This window comes from Aquarana catesbeiana, linkage group LG05 (genome assembly GCF_042186555.1).
Source record: "Aquarana catesbeiana isolate 2022-GZ linkage group LG05, ASM4218655v1, whole genome shotgun sequence".
In the NCBI taxonomy this organism is placed as follows: Eukaryota; Metazoa; Chordata; class Amphibia; order Anura; family Ranidae; genus Aquarana; species Aquarana catesbeiana.
The window spans coordinates 165791293-165811308 of record NC_133328.1 but is presented as its reverse complement, the minus strand read 5'-3'; the positions used below and the strand labels follow the sequence as shown (position 1 = coordinate 165811308).

The window sequence follows — 20016 nt, the reverse complement described above, 5'->3', positions numbered from 1 at the left end:
TCCTGCTTGCTGTTCCTCTACTTGGATCCCTGACTTCTGGCCTGGCTGATTACCCGATCTGGTTACTGAACTTTGGCTTGGCTGATTACCCGATCTGGTTACTGAACTCTGGCTTGGCTGACTACCCAATCCGGTTACTGGACTCTGGCTACGCTTTGACTACACTTACTCCATTTACCTTTTTAATTTTTAGTAATAAACAAGTGTGATTTTACTGTACTTCTGTCTCGGTCTGGTTCATGATTTCTGACACATGCTCAGTTTTCGTCTGCTGAAATACTCTTTCCCCCACCCCATTTTTTTTCGACAAGATCGTACAAGCAAGGTTAACAAAAGGTCTTACCTGTTACATATAGGGTGCTGTTAGATTTCTGTTGAGCTTTCCCAATCGCTCTAGGGCCGGATGGGAACAGGATCTTGGTCCCATTCCGGAAGAGGTCTGGGAAGATGCTCTCCGATCTCTGCCTCGAGTATCCCTCTCTCCATCACACAGACTGACCCAGATCTTTATCCTTCATAGGGTTCATAGAACTCCTCAATTTTTGCATACCATTGGCCTGAGATCTGAGCCAGCCTGTGCTAGATGTGGTAACACAGGTACGTTAATACATCTTCTCTGGCGGTGTCCTAAACTCCAGAGATACTGGGCGGAGGTGATGGGTACATTAAATAGGCTACTGGATATCAATATCTCAGCTGAACCACTTATGTGCCTATTGCGATATCTCTACTTATAATTTTTCTATAGGCAACACTATTAGACGAGCACTCTTTGTTGCCTGCAGACAGATTGCCCTGAAGTGGACCTCTCCCCATCCGCCAACTGTATCTGACTGGATTTCAGACCTTAATAGGATTATGATATTTGAAAAACACGTATTTTTTAGGGAACGCCATGAATAAGTTTGATGCCATCTGGTCAAAGTGGCTTGAGTCTATGTCCCTGGCATCGATATGACCAATCTGTATTATGTATACTGTAATATCAGATACTGGGCTGTAGGTGACCATCTTAATATATTTTTCATATAGAATATTATATATATATATATATATATACATATACAGTCAGGTCCATAAATATTGGGACATCGACACAATTCTAATCTTCTTGGCTCTATACACCACCACAAAGGATTTGTAATGAAACAAACAAGATGTGCTTTAACTGCAGAATTTCAGCTTTAATTTGAGGGTATTTACATCCAAATCCGGTGAACGGTGTAGGAATTACAACAGTTTGTATATGTGCCTCCCACTTTTTAAGGGGCCAAAAGTAATGGGACAATTGGCTGCTCAGCTGTTCCATGGCCAGGTGTGTGTTATTCCCTCATTATCCCATTTACAAGGAGCAGATAAAAGGTCCAGAGTTCATTTCAAGTGTGCTATTTGCATTTGGAATCTGTTGCTGTCAACTCTCAATATGAGATTCAAAGAACTGTCACTATCAGTGAAGCAAGCCATCATTAGGCTGAAAAACCAAAACAAACCCATCAGAGAGATAGCAAAAACATTAGGTGTGGCCAAATCAACTGTTTGGAACATCCTTAAAAAGAAAGAACGCACCGGTGAGCTCAGCAACACCAAAAGACCCGGAAGACCACGGAAAACAACTGTGGTGGATGACCGAAGAATTCTTTCCCTGGTGAAGAAAACACCCTTCACAACAGTTGGCCAGACCAAAAACACTCTCCAGGAGGTAGGTGTATGTGTGTCAAAGTCAACAATCAAGAGACGACGAGAAGACTTCACCAGAGTGAATACAGAGGGTTCACCACAAGATGTAAACCATTGGTGAGCCTCAAAAACAGGAAGGCCAGATTAGAGTTTGCCAAACAACATCTAAAAAAGCCTTCACAGTTCTGGAACAACATCCTATGGACAGATGAGACCAAGATCAACTTTTACCAGAGTGATGGGAAGAGAAGAGTATGGAGAAGGAACTGCTCATGATCCAAAGCATACCACCTCATCAGTGAAGCATGGTGGTGGTAGTGTCATGGCGTGGGCATGTATGACTGCCAATGGAACTGGTTCTCTTGTATTTATTGATGATGTGACTGCTGACAAAAGCAGCAGGATGAATTCTGAAGTGTTTCAGGCAATATTATCTGCTCATATTCAGCCAAATGCTTCAGAACTCATTGGACGGTGCTTCACAGTGCAGATGGACAATGACCCGAAGCATACTGTGAAAGCAACCAAAGAGCTTTTTAAGGGAAAGAAGTGGAATGTTATGCAATGGCCAAGTCAATCACCTGACCTGAATCCGTTTGAGCATGCATTTCACTTGCTGAGGACAAAACAAGAGAAAATGCCCCAAGAACAAGCAGGAACTGAAGACAGTTGCAGTAAAGGCCTGACAGAGCATCACCAGGGATGAAACCCAACGTCTGGTGATGTCTATGCATTCCAGACTTCAGGCTGTAATTGACTGCAAAGGATTTGCAACCAAGTATTAAAAAGTGAAAGTTTGATGGATGATTGTTAATTTGTCCCATTACTTTTGTTCCTTTAAAAAGTGGGAGGCACATATACAAACTGTTGTAATTCCTACACCGTTCACCTGATTTGGATGTAAATACCCTCAAAATTAAAGCTGAAAGTCTGCAGTTAAAGCACATCTTGTTTGTTTCATTACAAATCCTTTGTGGTGGTGTATAGAGCCAAGAAGATTAGAATTGTGTTGATGTCCCAATATTTATGGACCTGACTGTATATGTGTATGTATATGTGTGTGTGTGTGTGTATATATGTATATATTATTTATATATATATATATATATATATATATATATATACATACACAGTGGGGACAGAAAGTATTCAGACCCCCTTAAATTTTTCACTCTGTTATATTGCAGCCATTTGCTAAAATCATTTAAGTTCATTTTTTTCCTCATTAATGTACACACAGCTCTCCAGTTCTGTCAGGTTGGATGGTAAACGTTGGTGGACAGCCATTTTTAGGTCTCTCCAGAGATGCTCAATTGGGTTTAAGGCAGGGCTCTGGCTGGGCCATTCAAGAACAGTCACGGAGTTGTTGTGATGCCACTCCTTCGTTATTTTAGCTGTGTGCTTAGGGTCATTGTCTTGTTGGAAGGTAAACCTTTGGCCCAGTCTGAGGTCCTGAGCACTCTGGAGAAGGTTTTCGTCCAGGATATCCCTGTACTTGGTCGCATTCATCTTTCCCTCGATTGCAACCAGTCATCCTGTCCCTGTAGCTGAAAAACACCCCCACAGCATGATGCTGCCACCACCATGCTTCACTGTTGGGACTGTATTGGACAGGTGATGAGCAGTGCCTGGTTTTCGCCACACATACCGCTTAAAATTAAGGCCAAAAAGTTCTATCTTGGTCTCATCAGACCAGAGAATCTTATTTCTCACCATCTTGGAGTCCTTCAGGTGTTTTTTAGCAAACTCCATGTGGGCTTTCATGTGTCTTGCACCAAGGAGAGGCTGCCATAAAGCTCCGACTGGTGGAGGGCTGCAGTGATGGTTGACCTTCTACAACTTTCTCCCATCTTCCAACTGCATCTCTGGAGCTCAACCACAGTGATCTTTTGGTTCTTCGTTATCTCTCTCACCAAGGCTCTTCTCCCCCGATAGCTCAGTTTGGCCGGACGGCCAGGTCTAGGAAGGGTCCTGATCATCCCAAATGTCTTCCATTTAAGGATTATGGAGGCCACTGTGCTCTTAGGAACCTTAAGTGCAACAGAAATTTTTTTGTAACCTTGGCCAGATCTGTGCCGTGCCACAATTCTGTCTCTGAGCTCTTTAGGCAGTTCCTTTGAGATCAAGATTCTCATTTGCTCTGAAATGCACTGTGAGCTGTAAGGTGTGTGGCTTTCCTAATCAAATCCAATCAGTATAATCAAACACAGCTGGACTCAAATGAAGGTGTAGAACCATCCCAAGGATAATCAGAAGAAATGGACAGCACCTGAGTTAAATATATAGGTGTCACAGCAAAGGGCCTGAATACTTAGGACCATGTAATATTTCAGTTTTTCTTTTTTATTAAATCTGCAAAAATGTCAACAATTCTGTTTTTTCTGTCAATATGGGGTGCTGTGTGTACATTAATGAGGGGAAAAAAATGAACTTAAATGATTTTAGCAAATGGCTGCAATATAACAAAGAGTGAAAGATTTAAGGGGGTCTGAATACTTTCCGTCCCCACTGTATATATAAAACTCTTTTTTTTAAATTTTTTCTTTATTTGGTCCCTGAAACAGATTCTTGCACGGGGAAGGAATTGGCTCTGCCACGGACACTGTAAACCAGGGGTAGGCAACCTGGGGCCCTCCAGCTGTTGTGGAACTACATTTCCCATTAGGCATTGCAAGGCTGGCAGTTACAACTAGTCCCAGAGGCATGATGGGACTTGTAGTTCTGCAACAGCTGGAGGACCCCAGGTTGCCTACCCCTGCTGTAAACCACACTCTCCTTGGCCTTCAAGGATCTAAGACTGACTTCCAGCTATTTCTTCTCACCTCTAGCTGAGGGCATCCCACCCTTCTAGGAGTTCTCTTATGTATAAAGGTAAAATTTTGTAAGGGAAAAAAGAAACACCTCATGGTTGAGAAATTGTTCTGACTAATCCAGCTCTCTGCAGCTGTGGAAATTAGCCTTGACTTATTCTTTTCCTTTCAGGTGTGCCAGGGGTAAAGAACGTGAATGCAGCTCGGCCCAGTATCAGATCTTTTGGATGAACTCCCACCCTTCCTCCCCAACCACTGCCCCCATCTGTCAGGGCTCGCTCAGCCGTCGGCTAATTGCCAGCTCTCATCTCTCTCCACAGTTAACCAGCTGTTGTGGATCTGCTCGTCAGTCCCGCCTACTTAAAGATCTTCAGCTCACTTCATTCCTGCCTTCGTCTTGGTCACATCACAAGAAACCATCTCCTGCGTTCCTGTTTAAAGACTGGCTTTGCTGACATCCCTTCTGGCTCCTTATCCTGCTTGCTGTACCTCTACTTGGATCCCTGACTTCTGGCCTGGCTGATTACCCGATCTGGTTACTGAACTCTGGCTTGGCTGATTACCCAATCTGGTTACTGGACTCTGGCTATGCTTTGACTATGCTTACTCTATTTACCTTTTTATTAATATACAAGTGTGATTTTACTGTACTTCTGTCTCGGTCTGGTTCATGGTTTCTGACACCATCACACTGACAGGCCGAGGAGTTTTATACTAGGGGTGGGCAGAGTCTAATAAGGAACTGAGAGATTAGTCCCTCATCAGGTCCACTTCACTTTTGAGAGACAGCCCACAGCAGTGGGTGGATCCATAGCTGCTCTTCAGTCCAATAACAGCTTTGGAATCGGCCCACTGCTGTGCACTGTCACTCAAAGTCAGACCTGATGGGAACTAGTCTCTCATTTCCCCATCAGGCTCCCCCAACCCAGTGACATGTCATTGCCCAAATATTGAAATCACTCAGATTTGGGTTGAGAGACCAAACCAGTGACCATTTCCCACCAAGAGCATGCTGCAAAGGCCTGGGGAAGGCCTGCCACCTGTAGAAATGTATACCTAGGAGCCGACAGGTAATTCCCCTACTCCCTGTAACCCCCCAGACTCCTCTTCTCCCTCAGACTATGAGCCTACCGTCACTCTATCTGCCACACCCATTAGGAGGAAGAAGGGACCAGCCTGAATAGGAGTCACTAAAAGGTCTGATGGTAGAGCACCCTCTGATCCTCTGATGGTCAGGAAACACTTGTGGGGGGTAATCTAGCCTTAAAGCGGAACTAAACCCTCCTTTACTTTAAAGCCAAGGAAGCAGTCATAGCCTGTAAGATTTGCAGTTGCCATGGTGCTGTACATGTGATCAGTTATGACATCAGCCATTTGATGACTTGGCAGTTCTATTGAGAGCACAACCAACTGTGACAGTTATCATTCATGTCATGCCTTGAATGTAACTATTTTGGGAAACCATTCAATTGATGGGTTTAGTTTTGCTTTAATTTTTTAAAGGGTAGCTCCGCTTTTGTGGGGGAAAAAAAATAGCAAATAAAAAAATAGAATATAGTGTATACAATTGTGACACAAGTCATATTGTAATTGAATGTTATTAAAAAAATACCTTTCCTTTTCAATCTGCAGCGCTGTAATTTTCTGTAAAATGCAATGCAATATGGCAACCTGGAGGTGTTCTGTACACAGATGGTGAACATAACACCCCCCAGAAATGTAATTTCCTGCTTGTGTGATTGGCTCATTGATTTCCCAGAAGTCTGCACTAAGATACAAATCAGATTTTGGGCATCCCCTGCAACAAAAATATCATTTTTGGTGCGATACTCTCCAAGGGAAATCATGAGTAAAGGGATGCAGACCCTGCCACTTTCCTCAATAAGGACCTGCAGGGGCAGCAGCTGATTGACAATTATAAAACTCCCATATAAATTCACTTTGCACATGGACACAAGCAAACGGTTATTCCTTGTAACAAAAGGTAGGAATCAGCAACAAAGTTGTTAAAATCCCTGCAATGTACAAAGTACTGCACTGTGGACAGGGGGCAAGAAGCCTGTCATCTATGGGCATGTCGTGACACACAAGGAAGGGTAACATCGGCTCATGGTCATCATTGGACAGGTCAAAGAAGAAAGCCTGAGATCTGCTCATTGTCATCTATGGACATGTCATGACTCAATGAGATGGTTGAGGTCGGCTCATCTGGACATGTCAAAGAAGGAAGGCTGAGATCTGCTCACTGTCAGTGCCGGACTTATAAGGGGCAACTGCCCTAGGCCCCCCTGTCAGAGAGGGGCCCAGACTTCCATTATGAAAAAAAAAAAAGACAGTTATTTTCCCTGGAGACTTCAGTGGTACATTTGCTGAGGAAATTGTCCAGTTTGCAGCCTTTGCCAAGCTCTGGTCACGTCTCACTCCATCTCAACATGCAATTTTATTACATGATGAAGGGCTTGCTGATACCTTTCCAGGTATTAAAATGGGAGTAAACTCCCATGCATGACTTTTACCTATAGGTAAGCCTATGGTAAGGCTTACCTATAGGTACAGTAAATATCTCCTAAACATGCACCATTTAGGAAATATTTACTTTTGATGCAGCCGGTGACGTCATCATCACATGTGCTCTGAAGGAAAGGCATACCATGACCTTCCTTCAGAGTCCTGTGCCGTGAACGGTGGCTCCCGCGTGCATGTGTGGGAGTGACGTCGTCGCGGCTGCAGCCACTCATACAGCCGGAGTTTGCGAACCCGGAAGGAAAACCAGGTGAAGATCGAAGTACCTTCCAGCAGTGACAGCGCGTCGCTGGAGGAGCTTAGTTTTAAGGTAAGTTTCACATAATGTGCTAGTATGCGATGCATACTAGCACATTATGGCATTCCCTTGCAGGATTTAAAAGAAAATAAACAGCTGTTTACTACCGCTTTATTGTAGCTCTTAGATTAAATTTGAGCATGATGGTCACTAGCTGTTCGGGAGAGAGGTCAATGAACAAATTAGCACTGATAAAGAATTATCGGAGAACCATGATGATCCATTAAAGTCTAAGTGCTCTGTGTCTACCAGCTGTCGAGAGCAGTGTCCTCAACATTTTTCTCTTGGTGTCAGGAAAACTTGTCAGAAGTGATTCCTGCTGATAGCAGAGGAACGAAGCAGAAGACAGAAATGACACCTAGTGATCTTAATTAAGACAAGTATACACTATAGAGGGATATGCTTTGTTCATATTTCATGTCTGAGGTTTACAACCACTCTAGGTTAACCACTTGACCTCTGGAAGATTTACCCCTTTTCATGACCAGGTCACTTTTTATGATATGTAACTGCATTACTTTACCTGACAATTGTGTGGTCATGCAACGCTGTACCCAAATAAAATTTATGCCATTTTTCCCAAAAATAGAGCTTTCTTTTGGTGGCATTTGATCACCGCTGTGGTTTTTATTTTTTGCGCTATAAACAAAAAAAGGACCAACAATTTTGAAAAAAAAAAAAAAACTATATTTTTTACTTTCTGCTATAAAACATGTCCAATAAAAAAAACTGTAAAAAAAAATGAAATGTCTTCATAAATTTAGGCCAATATGTATTATGTTACATATTTTTGGTAAAAAAAATCCCAATAAGTGTATATTAATTGGTTTATACCAGTGGACTCCAAGCTGCGGCCTTGCTTTTGTCTGGCCCTTTGGGCACTATTTCATCCACTGATACCAACAATGAGGCATAATTCCTGCCCAGGGAGACCAGCGAAGGGCCACAATTCTTCCCAATGACAGCAACAATGAAGCACACAATTCCTCCCATTGACTTGAACAATGGGGCACAATTCCTCCCAATCACCCCAAAAATTGGGTTCAATGACACCAATGATGAGGCACAAGTCCTCCTACTGACACCAAGGATGGGCAATAATTCCACCCAATGATACCAAAGTTGGGGCACAATTCCTCCCACTGAAACCAAAGATGTGGCATGATTTTTTCCCACTGATGTTGGGACCTTTTGTACTCCCAATGGCCACAGTCCAGCCCCTTAAAGTTTGAGGGGCAATAAACTGGCCCCCTGCATAGAAAGTTTAGAGACCTCTGGTTTATATAAACGTTATAGCGTCTACAAACTATAGGATATATACTGGAATTTTTATTTTTTATTCTAGTAATGGCGACGATCAGCAACTTATAGCTGGACTGTGGTATTGCAGCAGACAATCGGACACTAACAATAATACAGTGATCAGTGCTAAAAGTATGCACTGTCACTGTATTAACGATCTAGGGGCGATCAAAGGGTTAAATGTGTGCCTAGCCAGTGTTTGTGTTTACTATGTGTGGTGCCTTTACTAGGGGAAGAGATAGATTTTATACCCTGCTATGCAGGAACACAGAATTCATTCCTTCCCCGTCATAACGCAATTCTGCCTTGTTTACTTAGGCAGAGCTCTATTCTGATTTTCTGCCTGAAGTTTGGCAGGTGCCAGCAGACATCCAGTGCCCGGGACGCACAGATCGGCTTTTGCGGAAGCACAGGATCACACATATATACACATACGATCCTGCTGTCCTGCCGTATAAAGCAGCGGTGGCCTGTCCATTAAGGGCGCCACCCCCTCTATCACGCCACCCCCTATATGTATCATGGATGAATCCATGGCCGCCGCGGCCATCCCCTATACAGGCGTCCGGCCCCTTTTAGGATGCCGGGCGCCTGAATTACAGCAGCAGGGAAGTTTTTTGAAGCACCTGATTAGAGCCATAGGCACTAATAGGCTTCAAAATAGAGTGGACTCGGAGTGCAGAGCATTGCACTCGGAGCCCAACCAGGTGTGTTAGAAAAGCAAATGAATATTCACTTTTCTAACACTGAACCGCCTCTCCGCCAATCAGGAAGCACGGGTCTAATACCGTCACCTGATTGGTTGAAAGGACAGGCGCTCCTATTGGATGCCTAGAAGGAAGAAGGAAGAGACACATGGAGGATACAGCTCGCCACCCACTGCCCGACCCACCACCAACATAGGGTAAGTGCCGGCCAGACAGCAAGCAGGTGGTTGGGGGGGGGGGTCACAGTGGCTGCATTTGATGGGCACAGCGGGGCTGCAATTGATGTTTTTTATTCAGTATTTCTCAAACTTTTGAAGTTTGCGCCCCCCAAAAATTTTGAACACCAGCTACTACTGCTATAAAGTGGTTAAAGATTTTGCAGATGCTAAGTGCAGGAAGAAATATTGTACTGTAATATAGTTAATATTGTAGTGTGATGCATAACTGTGATGTATGACTTGGCAGTTACAGTGACCTGTTAAATGTGTATTCTTACAGTCAATAAAAAAAAAAAAAACACAATAATAAAATGTTTCTTCTTCGGAATCTAACATATTTTTTTAGAACAAATGCAGTTTATCACTAATTTCCTTTTTTTATTTGTCATATAATTGAATTTCTATGTTGAGGGCCCCCCAAGGTCTAGATCCAGCACCACTCACTGTCACCTATGGAGAGGTCATGACACAATAGGATGGCTAACCCCGGCTCATTGTCATCTATGGACACAACATGAAGCTCGGCTCCCTGTCCTGTATGGACATTAGAGCGGTCATTAGAAGAACACATGACGTCAATCAGTAAACAAGGCCTGGGATTGGTCTAAGCCGCGCACGTCACTCCCCGGTACTCACATCGTACTGTGTGGAAGGAGGAGCGCGGCCTCTTCTCAAAGCTCTCTCCTAGTCTCAGAGCGTGCTCCTCCCGGTCCAGAGGCGGTGGTGGGGGCGTCCCGTTCATTCCTACGGATTCCGTTTATACCGAGCGATATGCAAATAATCCCGTCAGCAAGCTACGCGCTATTTCCCCACCGAGCATGCGCAGCTTTGGCTTTCCCATTGGTTCACAGTTACCCCGGTGACGCACGGCCTGTACGACATGAATAATATTCCGGGGGGAACAGTGCATATGGTGAATGGTTCCCCTGCTGCATGCGCTTTACTGTGGTTACAGGCATAGTATTCTGTCAGCTATCCCTGACTCTCAGAAGCCGACCCGGAGCTCTGAAGAGCTGTCCTTGGTGAACACACCTATGAACGAGTTCAGTGCCATGCTTCTTTATGACAGTGGTGTGGGAATCTAGGTATGTCTGTTGCTGAGTTATAAATATTTGAGGTAGCATGGAGGAAGTGGTTAGCAGTCTTGTCCCATAATCCACAACATGTTAAAGCAGGAGTAAACCGATTTTTTTTTTTAAAACCCTGTAAGAAAATTGCATAATGTGCTAGTATGCATTGCATACTAGCACATTATGAAATACCTTAGAATGAAGCCCTCCAGCGCCGTGCTGTCACTGTTGAAGGTGCTTCCATCTTCACCCAGTCTTCCATCTTCACCCAGTCTTCCATCTTCACCCAGTCTTCCATCTTCACCCAGTCTTCCATCTGGGTTTGCTTCCTCCAACCGTCTGGCCAAGCCACAATGACGTCACTCCCGCACATGCGCGTGAGAGTCACGGACCACGGCTTAGGGCTCTGAAGGGACGGCACGGGTATGCAGAGCGCATGCGCTGGTGACATCACCGGCTGCATGCAGTGTGAATATCTCCTAAACCGTGCAGGTTTAGGAGGTATTCATTCTGCCTATAGGTAAGCCTTATTATAGGCTCACCTGTAGGTGCAAGTTAAATTACTTTACTACCACTTGACCTTCGGAAGATTTACCCCCCCACACGTAAACGACTAGGCCATTTTTTCAGCAACTGCACATTTAACTGAGAATTGCACAGTCATGCAGCGCTGTACCCAAATACAATTTTATATCATTTTTTTTCCCCCACAAATAGAACTTTTCTTTTAGTGGTATTTTGTCACCATTTTTTTTTTTTTTTGCGCTATAAACAATATTTATTTTACTTTCTGCTATAAAACATCCAATACTTTTTTTTTTTTTTTTTTTTTTTTTTTGTTTTTTTTTTTTTTTTTTTCTAATTTCTTCATAAATGTAGGCCAATTTGTATTCTGCTACATATTTTTGGTAAAAAAAATCCCAATAAGCGTATTTTGATTGGTTTACACAAACGTTATAGCGTCTATAAACTATGGGATAGATATACTGGAATTTTTTTTTTTTTTTAATACTATTAATGGCGGCGATAGTATGGCAGGCAGTCTGACACTTTGTGGGAACCAATGACACTAATGCAGTGATCAGTGCTACAAATATGCGCTGTCACTGTACTAGTGACAATGGCTGGGAAAGGGGTTACACCTAGGGCAATCAAAGGGTTAAATATAGGGTTGCACCAATTTTTTAGCAGTGAGTATGAGTACCGATACTTTCGGTCAAGTACTCCCTGATGCTGAGCATCGATACTTTGCGGTGCAATTTACGTCAATCCTAAAAAATTTTGAACAGGCGTGCAGTGCGGTTCCTGTCCGAATCGCATGTGTTTCGCCCCCACTGCAACTGTGTGTGTATAAAAAGGGAAAGGCGCCATCTAGTGGGCAGTTTAAATTTGTTCAATGGTATATGGGACAAATAGAGAGGGTAACGCTCTATAAAGGGGGGGCAGACAGCAAAAAAAACTGCCAGATGTTCTAATTCATCTCCATTCTGTACAAAACTAAAAAAAAAAAAAAAAAAAGTTTTCTTTCTCGAACATCACAACGGGACACAGAGCCTCAGTAATAACTGATGGGTTATATAGGTATCACTAGGTGATTGGACACTGGCACACCCTAACCAGGAAGTTTAACCCCCTATATAATCCCTCCCCTTGCAGGGATACCTCAGTTTTTACGCCAGTGTCTTAGGTGTTGGACGTGTAAAGATGTCCTGTGCTGAGCTCCAAAGGGACTATCCTATATCCTATACTGGGGCAAGCCAGGCGAACCGGATCCATTCCAAAGTGTCTTTTCTAGGCCGAATTGGATGGTACCCGGGCCTCGTGTCCGAAGAAATGAGGTTTTACCTGTAACGCTTCTCTTTTTAGAGAGCTGGACTCCGCATATCAGAAAATGGTTTTCTATCCTTATTTCTGGCTGGGTGCTTTACAGGCCAGAACTGTGGATCCCCCTATTCGTAGGGGGCCCTGGTCTCTGAAGGTTTTTTTCAAACGGAGCCCACCGTGAGAGGCAAAGATTGGGTCTGTGTAACAGAACCCTGCGGCTGGATAAGGTAAGGGAGATTCCACAGAATTTTTAATTCTAGTAGGTTTCTTGTGGGGAGAATCTCTTGTGGGAAAAGCACTCTCTTACCTGTGAAGAAGAAGAGTAAGCGTCCCTCTTTCAAACGGACTCTTTCCCCAGCACCAGGGGCTTCAGCCTCCAGGCAGTCTCGACGGCCTCCTCCGTCTGGGTCAAGAGACAAGAGTCAACCTCAGGGACAAAAGAAGTCCTGGGGGAAGAAGCCTACGAGGCAAAACGCTAAGACCTCTTTATGAAGGGGCGCCCCCGCTCGTTCGAGTGGGGTGAAGACTTCGACAGTTCTCAAGGCTCTGGCAGGAGGATTTCCAGGACAGATGGGTAATCTCCACGGTAACCTTAGGGTACAAGCTGGAGTTTCAAGAATTCCCCTCTCCTCGTTTCCTCAGATCAAGTGTCCCCAGAGATCCAGAGAAAAAGCAGTCGCTCCTTCTAGCGTTAGAGCGACTTTTGTCGCAGGAGGTCATTATGGTGGTTCCCGCGAAGGATCAGGGATTGGGTTTCTATTCCAACCTTTTTACGGTCCAAAAACCAAATGGGGATGTCAGACCCATTCTGGATTTAAGGGATCTGAAGTGATTCCTAAGGGTTCAATCCTTCCGCATGGAATCAATTCGGACAGTAGTCTCCACCCTGCAGGGAGGAGAATTTCTGGCATCGATAGACATCAGAGATGCATATCTGCATGTGCCCATTTTTCCTTCTCATCAGAAGTTTCTGCGCTTCGAGATAGGAGGGCGCTATTTCCAGTTTGTGACTCTGCCTTTTGGGATAGCCACTGCACCTCAAGTGTTCACAAAGGTCTTGGCTCCTCCCCTGGCCAGATTAATGGCTCAGGGTATAGCTGTCATAGCATACCTAGACGTGCAGAGATCCGTACAGTATATCTAGCCCTAAAGGCCTGGACTATCAGGCTACAGGGTTGCCCGGTCAGGATCCAGTCCGACAATGCCGCAGCAGTGGCTTATGTCAATCATCAGGGAGGCACCAGGAGCCGAGCTGCTCAAAAAGAGGTGAACCAGATCTTAGTCTGGGCAGAGAGGCATGTGCCATGCATATCGTCAGTTTTCATTCCGGGGATAGAGAACTGGCAGGCGGACTATTTAAGTCGCCAGCGGTTACTTCCAGGGGAATGGTCTCTGCATCCCGCCGTCCATATGCCAAAGATGGGGGGTTCCAGATGTAGATCTCTTTGCATCCAGATTAAAAAAAAAGATAGTCAGATTTGTGGCAAGGACAAAAGATCCTCTTGCATGCGGGACAGATGCGTTGGTGATTCCGTGGCATCGGTTCTCACTGATTTATGCATTCCTGCCTATTCTGCTACTGCCACGACTCCTTCGCAGGATCAGGCAGGAAAGGAAGTCAGTACTTCTGGTGGCCCCCGCTTGGCCCAGAAGGACGTGGTATGCGGAAATAGTAAGGATGACGGTGGGTTCCCCGTGGACACTACCGGTCCAGACCTGTTATCTCAGGGGCCAGTGTTCCATCCTGCCTTACAAACGCTAAATTTGACGGTTTGGCTATTGAGACCCACGTTCTGAAGAGTCGTGGGCTTTCAGGTCCTGTGATATCTACCTTGATCAATGCAAGGAAGCCAGCTTCCAGAATGATTTATCATAGAGTCTGGAAAGCTTATGTATCCTGATGTGAATCCCAGGGGTTGGCATTCCAGAAAATATAGGATTGGTAGAATTCTTGATTTTCTACAATTGGGATTAGAGATGAAGCTGGCCTTGAGTACCATCAAGGGCCAGGTCTCGGCCTTATCAGTATTATTTCAACGGCCACTTGCTTCTCATTCTTTGGTCCGAAACTTTATGCAGGGGGTGACGTGTCTTAATCTTCCGGTTAAGGCGCCCCTAAACCCCTGGGATTTGAATTTGGTTCTGTCTGTGTTACAGAAACAGCCTTTTGAACCAATACGTCAGATTCCTTTGGTCTTGTTGACAAGGAAGTAAATTTTTCTGGTAGCTTTCTTCTGCTAGAAGAGTATCAGAATTAGCAGCTCTTTGCTGTAAAGAGCCTTATTTGATCGCACACAAGGATAGAGTGGTACTGCGCCCTCATCCTAGTTTTTTACCGAAGGTGGTTTCAGATTTTCATCTAAACCAAGACATTGTTCTGCTTTCCTTTTTTCCAGATCCCTGTTCTCTGGAAGAAAGATCACTACATTCTTTGGATGTAGTAAGAGCAGTCAAGGCCTATCTGGAAGTAACTGCTCAGATTCGCAAAACGGATGTTTTGTTTGTGCTGCCAGAGGGCCCCAGTAGAGGACAGGCAGCGTCAAAGGCTACCATTTCTAAATGGATTCGACAATTGATTATTCAAGCTTACGGTTTGAAACAGAAGATTCCTCCGTTTCAGATCAGGGCACATTCCACAAGGGCTATTGGTGCTTCTTGGGCAGTGCATCACCAGGCCTCTATGGCTCAAATCTGCAAGACCGCAACCTGGTCTTCAGTCCATACATTCACCAGATTCTATCAGGTGGATGTGAGAAGGCATGAGGATATCGCCTAGTGTGTTGCAGGCAGCGGTACAGGGTCCTCAGGTCTGATTGCACCCTACTTGGTTGTGGTTCCCCCTCCTCAGATAGCATTGCTCTGGGACATCCCATCAGTTATTACTGAGGCTCTGTGTCCCGTGATGTCCGAGAAAGAAAATAGGATTTTTTTTTATAACAGCTTACCTGTAAAATCCTTTTCTTTCGATGGACATCACAGGTCCCGCCCCTCTTCTAATACACTATATTGCTTGGCTAAAAAACTGAGGTATCCCTGCAAGGGGAGGGATTATATAGGGGGTTGAACTTCCTGGTTAGGGTGTGCCAGTGTCCAATCACCTAGTGATACCTATATAACCCATCAGTTATTACTGAGGCTCTGTGTCCCGTGATGTCCATCAAAAGAAAAGGATTTTACAGGTAAGCTGTTATAAAAAATCCTATTTTTTGCCTTTTAGTTAAACTTTAAATTCTGACACTGAAATAAATCTTCAGATTCCCCTGACTTGGACTATTGAATTGATCCTTAACTAAAATTTCTAAACCAACACAGCAGATCATCTCCTTTTATCTTTTCTTAAATCGAACATCACGGGACACAGAACCATAGTAATTACTATGTGGGTTATAGTCAACATTCAGGTGCTGGACACTGGCACACCCTAAACAGGAAGTTGCCTCCCTATATAACCCCTCCCATACTGGGAGCGTCTCAGTTTTTTCGGTCGGTCACAAGTAAAGATGTACTGTGGTGAGCTCCACTGGAGCAATCCTTACTGGGGCTAGCTATACAGCCAGATCCATTCAAAGTGGTTTTTAGGCCAAATTGAATGGTACCCGGGCCTCGTGTCCGAAGAAACAAGGTTTAGCCTGTACTGCTTCTCTTTTAGAGAGCTGGACCCCTGGGATCCAGTACTTTTGGTATTAAGGCCATAAAGTTTTACTGGCGGGGTGTTATTACAGGTCCAGGATTGTGGGGTCCCCAGTTCCTGAAGGTTTGTTAACAGAATCCACCGTGAAAGGTGAAGATTGGGTCTGTTGGTTTTACCACAGAAAACCTTGTGACGGGAAAGGTAAGTGGAGCAAGATGAATTCTTCTATTCAACTTTGCATGAGGTTGTTGGGAAAGATGGTGGCTTCATTCAAGACCATTCCTTATGCACAGTTTCATTCGAGACTGCTGCAAAAAAGTATCCTATCGGCCTGGAACAAAGGGTTCAAGCTCTAGATTCCCAATGTGTCTGACTCCAAAGCCTACAGCCACATCACTCTGAAAGCGCCCGATCTCGTCTGATCTTGGAGGCTAAGCAGGGTCGGGCCTGGTTAGTACCCGGTTGAACCACCTGAAAATACCAGGTGCTGTAGGCTGGGTACTCCGGAGCCAAAAATCTGCTAAGGGGAAAATCCTTCCTTCAGTTACCTGGGAAGTGGTAACAACATATGCCAACCTTTCTTTTTGGCTTGGGTAGCAGTCCTGAAAGAGGCAACTGTCCAAGAGAAGTAGCTCAGATCAGAAATGGCCTTGCCCATTATTATTCTAGAAATTCAGGCAGAGCACTTGGTTCTGGGGGCCTGAACATTCAGTTTGCGGTATTGTCCTGCCAGGATTCAATCCGACAATACCACAGCAATGGCCTATATTAATCGCCAAGGGGCCACAAGAAGTTGTGCGGCCCAGAGAAAGGTGAATCATATCCTATCGTGGGCAGAAAACAATGTACTTTGCCTGTCGGCGGTCTTCATTCTAGGTAGGGTTGTCCCGATACCGATATTAGTATCGGTATCTGCACCGATACCGAGCATTTGCCCAAGTACTTGTACTCGGGCAAATGCTCCCGATGCTTCCCCCGATACCTGGAAGTCAGCTGTGAACGGCGCGTGGGGGAGTTACAAGATTCTCCCCCAGCGGCTTTCAGCAGCTTTAGTGACATACAGCGGTGATCGCTCACCGCTGACTGTCACTGCATCCTCCTCCATGCCCCCTCCGTTCCCCTCCGCTGTCCCCCTCTGTTCCGCTCTCCTGCCCTGTGTCTCTCCGCTGTCCCCCACCGTTCCTCTCTCCTTTTCTGTCCCCCTCCGCCGTCCCCTCCGTTCTACTGTGTCTCTCCGCTGTCCCCTCCGTTCCTCTCTCCTTCCCTGTGTCTCTCCGCTGTCCCCTCCGTTCCTCTCTCCTTCTCTGTCCCCTCCGTTCTGCTTTCTCTCTCCGCTGTGTGTATGGATAGAGTCAGCTGACTCTGTCCATTCACATAACTGATACATTGTAATCTCCTGCGATTACGATGTGTCAGTTTATGAATGGAGAGGAGCCGCTGTCTTCTCTCCATTCATTCTCAGTGCAGCTGAGGCTGCAGAGAAAGGGACTGGGGAATCTCTATCCTCTGTCTCTTTCTCTGTCTCAAGGGGGAGATATCAGAGGTCTGTTAAGACCCCTGATATCTCACCAAAGCCCCCCAACAGGGCTAATTAAAAAAAAAAAAAAAAACATATAAAGAATAAAAAAAAATTATTGTAAAAAATAAAAATTGTAAAAAAAAAACACACACATACTCCGTTCACCCCCCCCCCCCCCCCAAAAAAAAGAAAACACTGTTAAAAAAAAAAACAAAAACAAAAAAAAAAACACTGTCACGTGACATTAAAAAAAAAGTATCGGTATCGGCGAGTACTTGAAAAAAAGTATTGGTACTTGTACTCGGTCCTAAAAAAGTGGTATCGGGACAGCCCTAATTCTAGGAATAGAAAATTGGCAGGCCGGCTACTTGAGCCGCCAGCAGTTGTTCCCGGGAGAATGGTTCCTTCACCCCGATATCTTCCTGTCAATATGTTAAAGATGGGGGATCCCAGACCTAGATCTGTTTACGTCCAGGTTCAACAGACAAATCGACAACTTTGTGTCAAAGACAAAGGATCCGCTAGCATGTGGAACAGATGCCTTGCTATTCCCGTGGAATCGGTTCTCACTGATTTATGCATTTCCTCCTATTCTGCCTGCGTCCACAACTTCTCGCAGGAAGAAAAGTCAGTGATTCTTGTGGCCCCCAGCGGGGCCCAGGAAATCTTGGTATGCAGAGATCGTAAAGATGACAGCAGGGGACCCATGGACCCTACCATCACGGCCAGACCTTCTCTCGCAAGGTCTGGTGTTCCATCCTACTTTAAAAACACTAAATTTAACGGTTTGGCTATTGAGATCTACACTCTGAAGAAACGTGGGCTGTCAGGTTCAGTGGTTTCTATCTTGGTTAATGCAAGGGAGCCGGCCCCTATAATTATATAGTATGGAGTCTGGGAAGCATATGTCTCCTGGTATGAAACCAGGGGTTGCACCCCAGGAGATAGGTCAAAGGTAGAATCCTTGACTTTCTGCAGATGGGGTGAGAAATTAAGCTGGCCTTGAATGCTTCTAAGGACAGGTCTCTGCCTTATCGGTATTATTTCAATGACCACTTGCTTCGCATTCTTTGGTTCGTAACTTTATTCAGGGGATAACACTGTTTAATCCCCAGTTAGGTCCCCCCTGAACCCTTGGGACTTGAATTTAGTTTTGTCGGCATTACAAAACAGCCTTTTTTTGAGCAGATGCGACATATTCCCTTGGTCCTTTTTGACAAGGAAACTATTTTTTCTGGTAACCATATCTGCTGCAAGAAGAGTATCAGAATTGGCTGCTCTTTCTTGTAAAGAGCCATATTTTTATTGTTCACAAGGATAAGGTAGTATTGCATCCTCATCCTAACTTTTTACCGAAGGTAGTATCAGGTTTTGTATCTAAACCAGGATATTGTTCTATCTTCATTTTTCTAGAACCCTGTTCTATGGAAGAAAGATCACTACATTCTCGATGTGGTGAGAGCAGTCTACTTAAAGATGACTGCTCAGATTCAGAAAACGGATGTTTTGATCGTATTGCCTAAACATCCTAAAAGAGGACAGGCAGCATAGAAATCTACTATTCTAAATTGATTCGACAAGTAATCGTTCTAGCTTATTGTTTAAAGAGGTAGTTCTACCCTCTCAAATCAAAACTCACTCCTCTGGGGCTGTTAGTGCTTCGTGGGCAGTGCATCACCCAGCCTCCATGGCTTAAATCTGCAAGGCCACAACTTGGTCTTCAATCCATACGTTTACCAGATTCTGTCTGATGCATGTAAATAGACACGAGGATTTTGCCTTTGGGCGCAGTGTACTGCAGGCAGCAGTATAAGTCCTCTGATCTCATGCTGCCCTACTTTGGTTGTGTCTCCCTCCCCTCAGTTGGCATTGCTCTGGGACATCCCACATAGTAATTACTGTGGCTTTGTGTCCCGTGATGTACAATTAAAGAAAATAGGATTTTTATAACTGCTTACCTGTAAAATCCTTTTCTTTTGAAGTACATCACGGGACACAGAGGTCCCGCCCCTCTTTCTAGTATACACGTGTATTGCTTTGCAACAAAACTGAGATGCTCCCTGTATGGGAGGGGTTGTATAGGGAGGCAACTTCCTGTTTAGGGTGTGCCAGTGTCCAGCACCTGAAGATGGACTATAACCCACATAGTAATTACTATGGCTCTGTGTCCCGTGATGTACTTCAAAAGAAAAGGATTTTACAGGCAAGCTGTTATAAAAATCCTATTTTTGCAGCATCAATTTAAAAAAATCATGATAGATTTCTTTTGTTGATTTCATTAAAAGAATTTATTTTGTGTTATGGCCAGAGAAAAACGATCTGGTATGTTGCATTAGGGAGCAGTGTGAGCAGAGGGATGTTGCTGCTCCATCACTGTCTAGGCACAGGCTGGAGATGATGTGACCTATCTTTATTGAATAACTGCAAGTACAGAAAG

At 44.6% G+C, this 20016-nt stretch overlaps 2 protein-coding genes and 1 pseudogene across 2 annotated transcripts in view; 2 read left to right on the top strand and 1 right to left on the bottom strand.

Annotated features, from left to right (window-relative positions):
• The window catches only part of EAF1 (ELL associated factor 1), a 38030-nt gene extending 27629 nt beyond the window's left edge, over window positions 1-10401 (bottom strand). The window contains exon 1 of the mRNA XM_073630320.1: window positions 10172-10401. Within this exon, the coding sequence (XP_073486421.1) occupies window positions 10172-10277 (106 nt within the window). The 5' untranslated portion in view covers window positions 10278-10401. The remainder of the gene's footprint in view (window positions 1-10171) is intronic.
• Window positions 10156-20016, top strand: part of METTL6 (methyltransferase 6, tRNA N3-cytidine) — a 35144-nt gene continuing 25283 nt past the window's right edge. Inside the window, exon 1 of the mRNA XM_073630319.1 lies at window positions 10156-10620. The gene's annotated coding sequence lies outside the window, so the exon portion shown is untranslated. The remainder of the gene's footprint in view (window positions 10621-20016) is intronic.
• LOC141146362 (5S ribosomal RNA) lies at window positions 16441-16556 on the top strand (annotated as a pseudogene).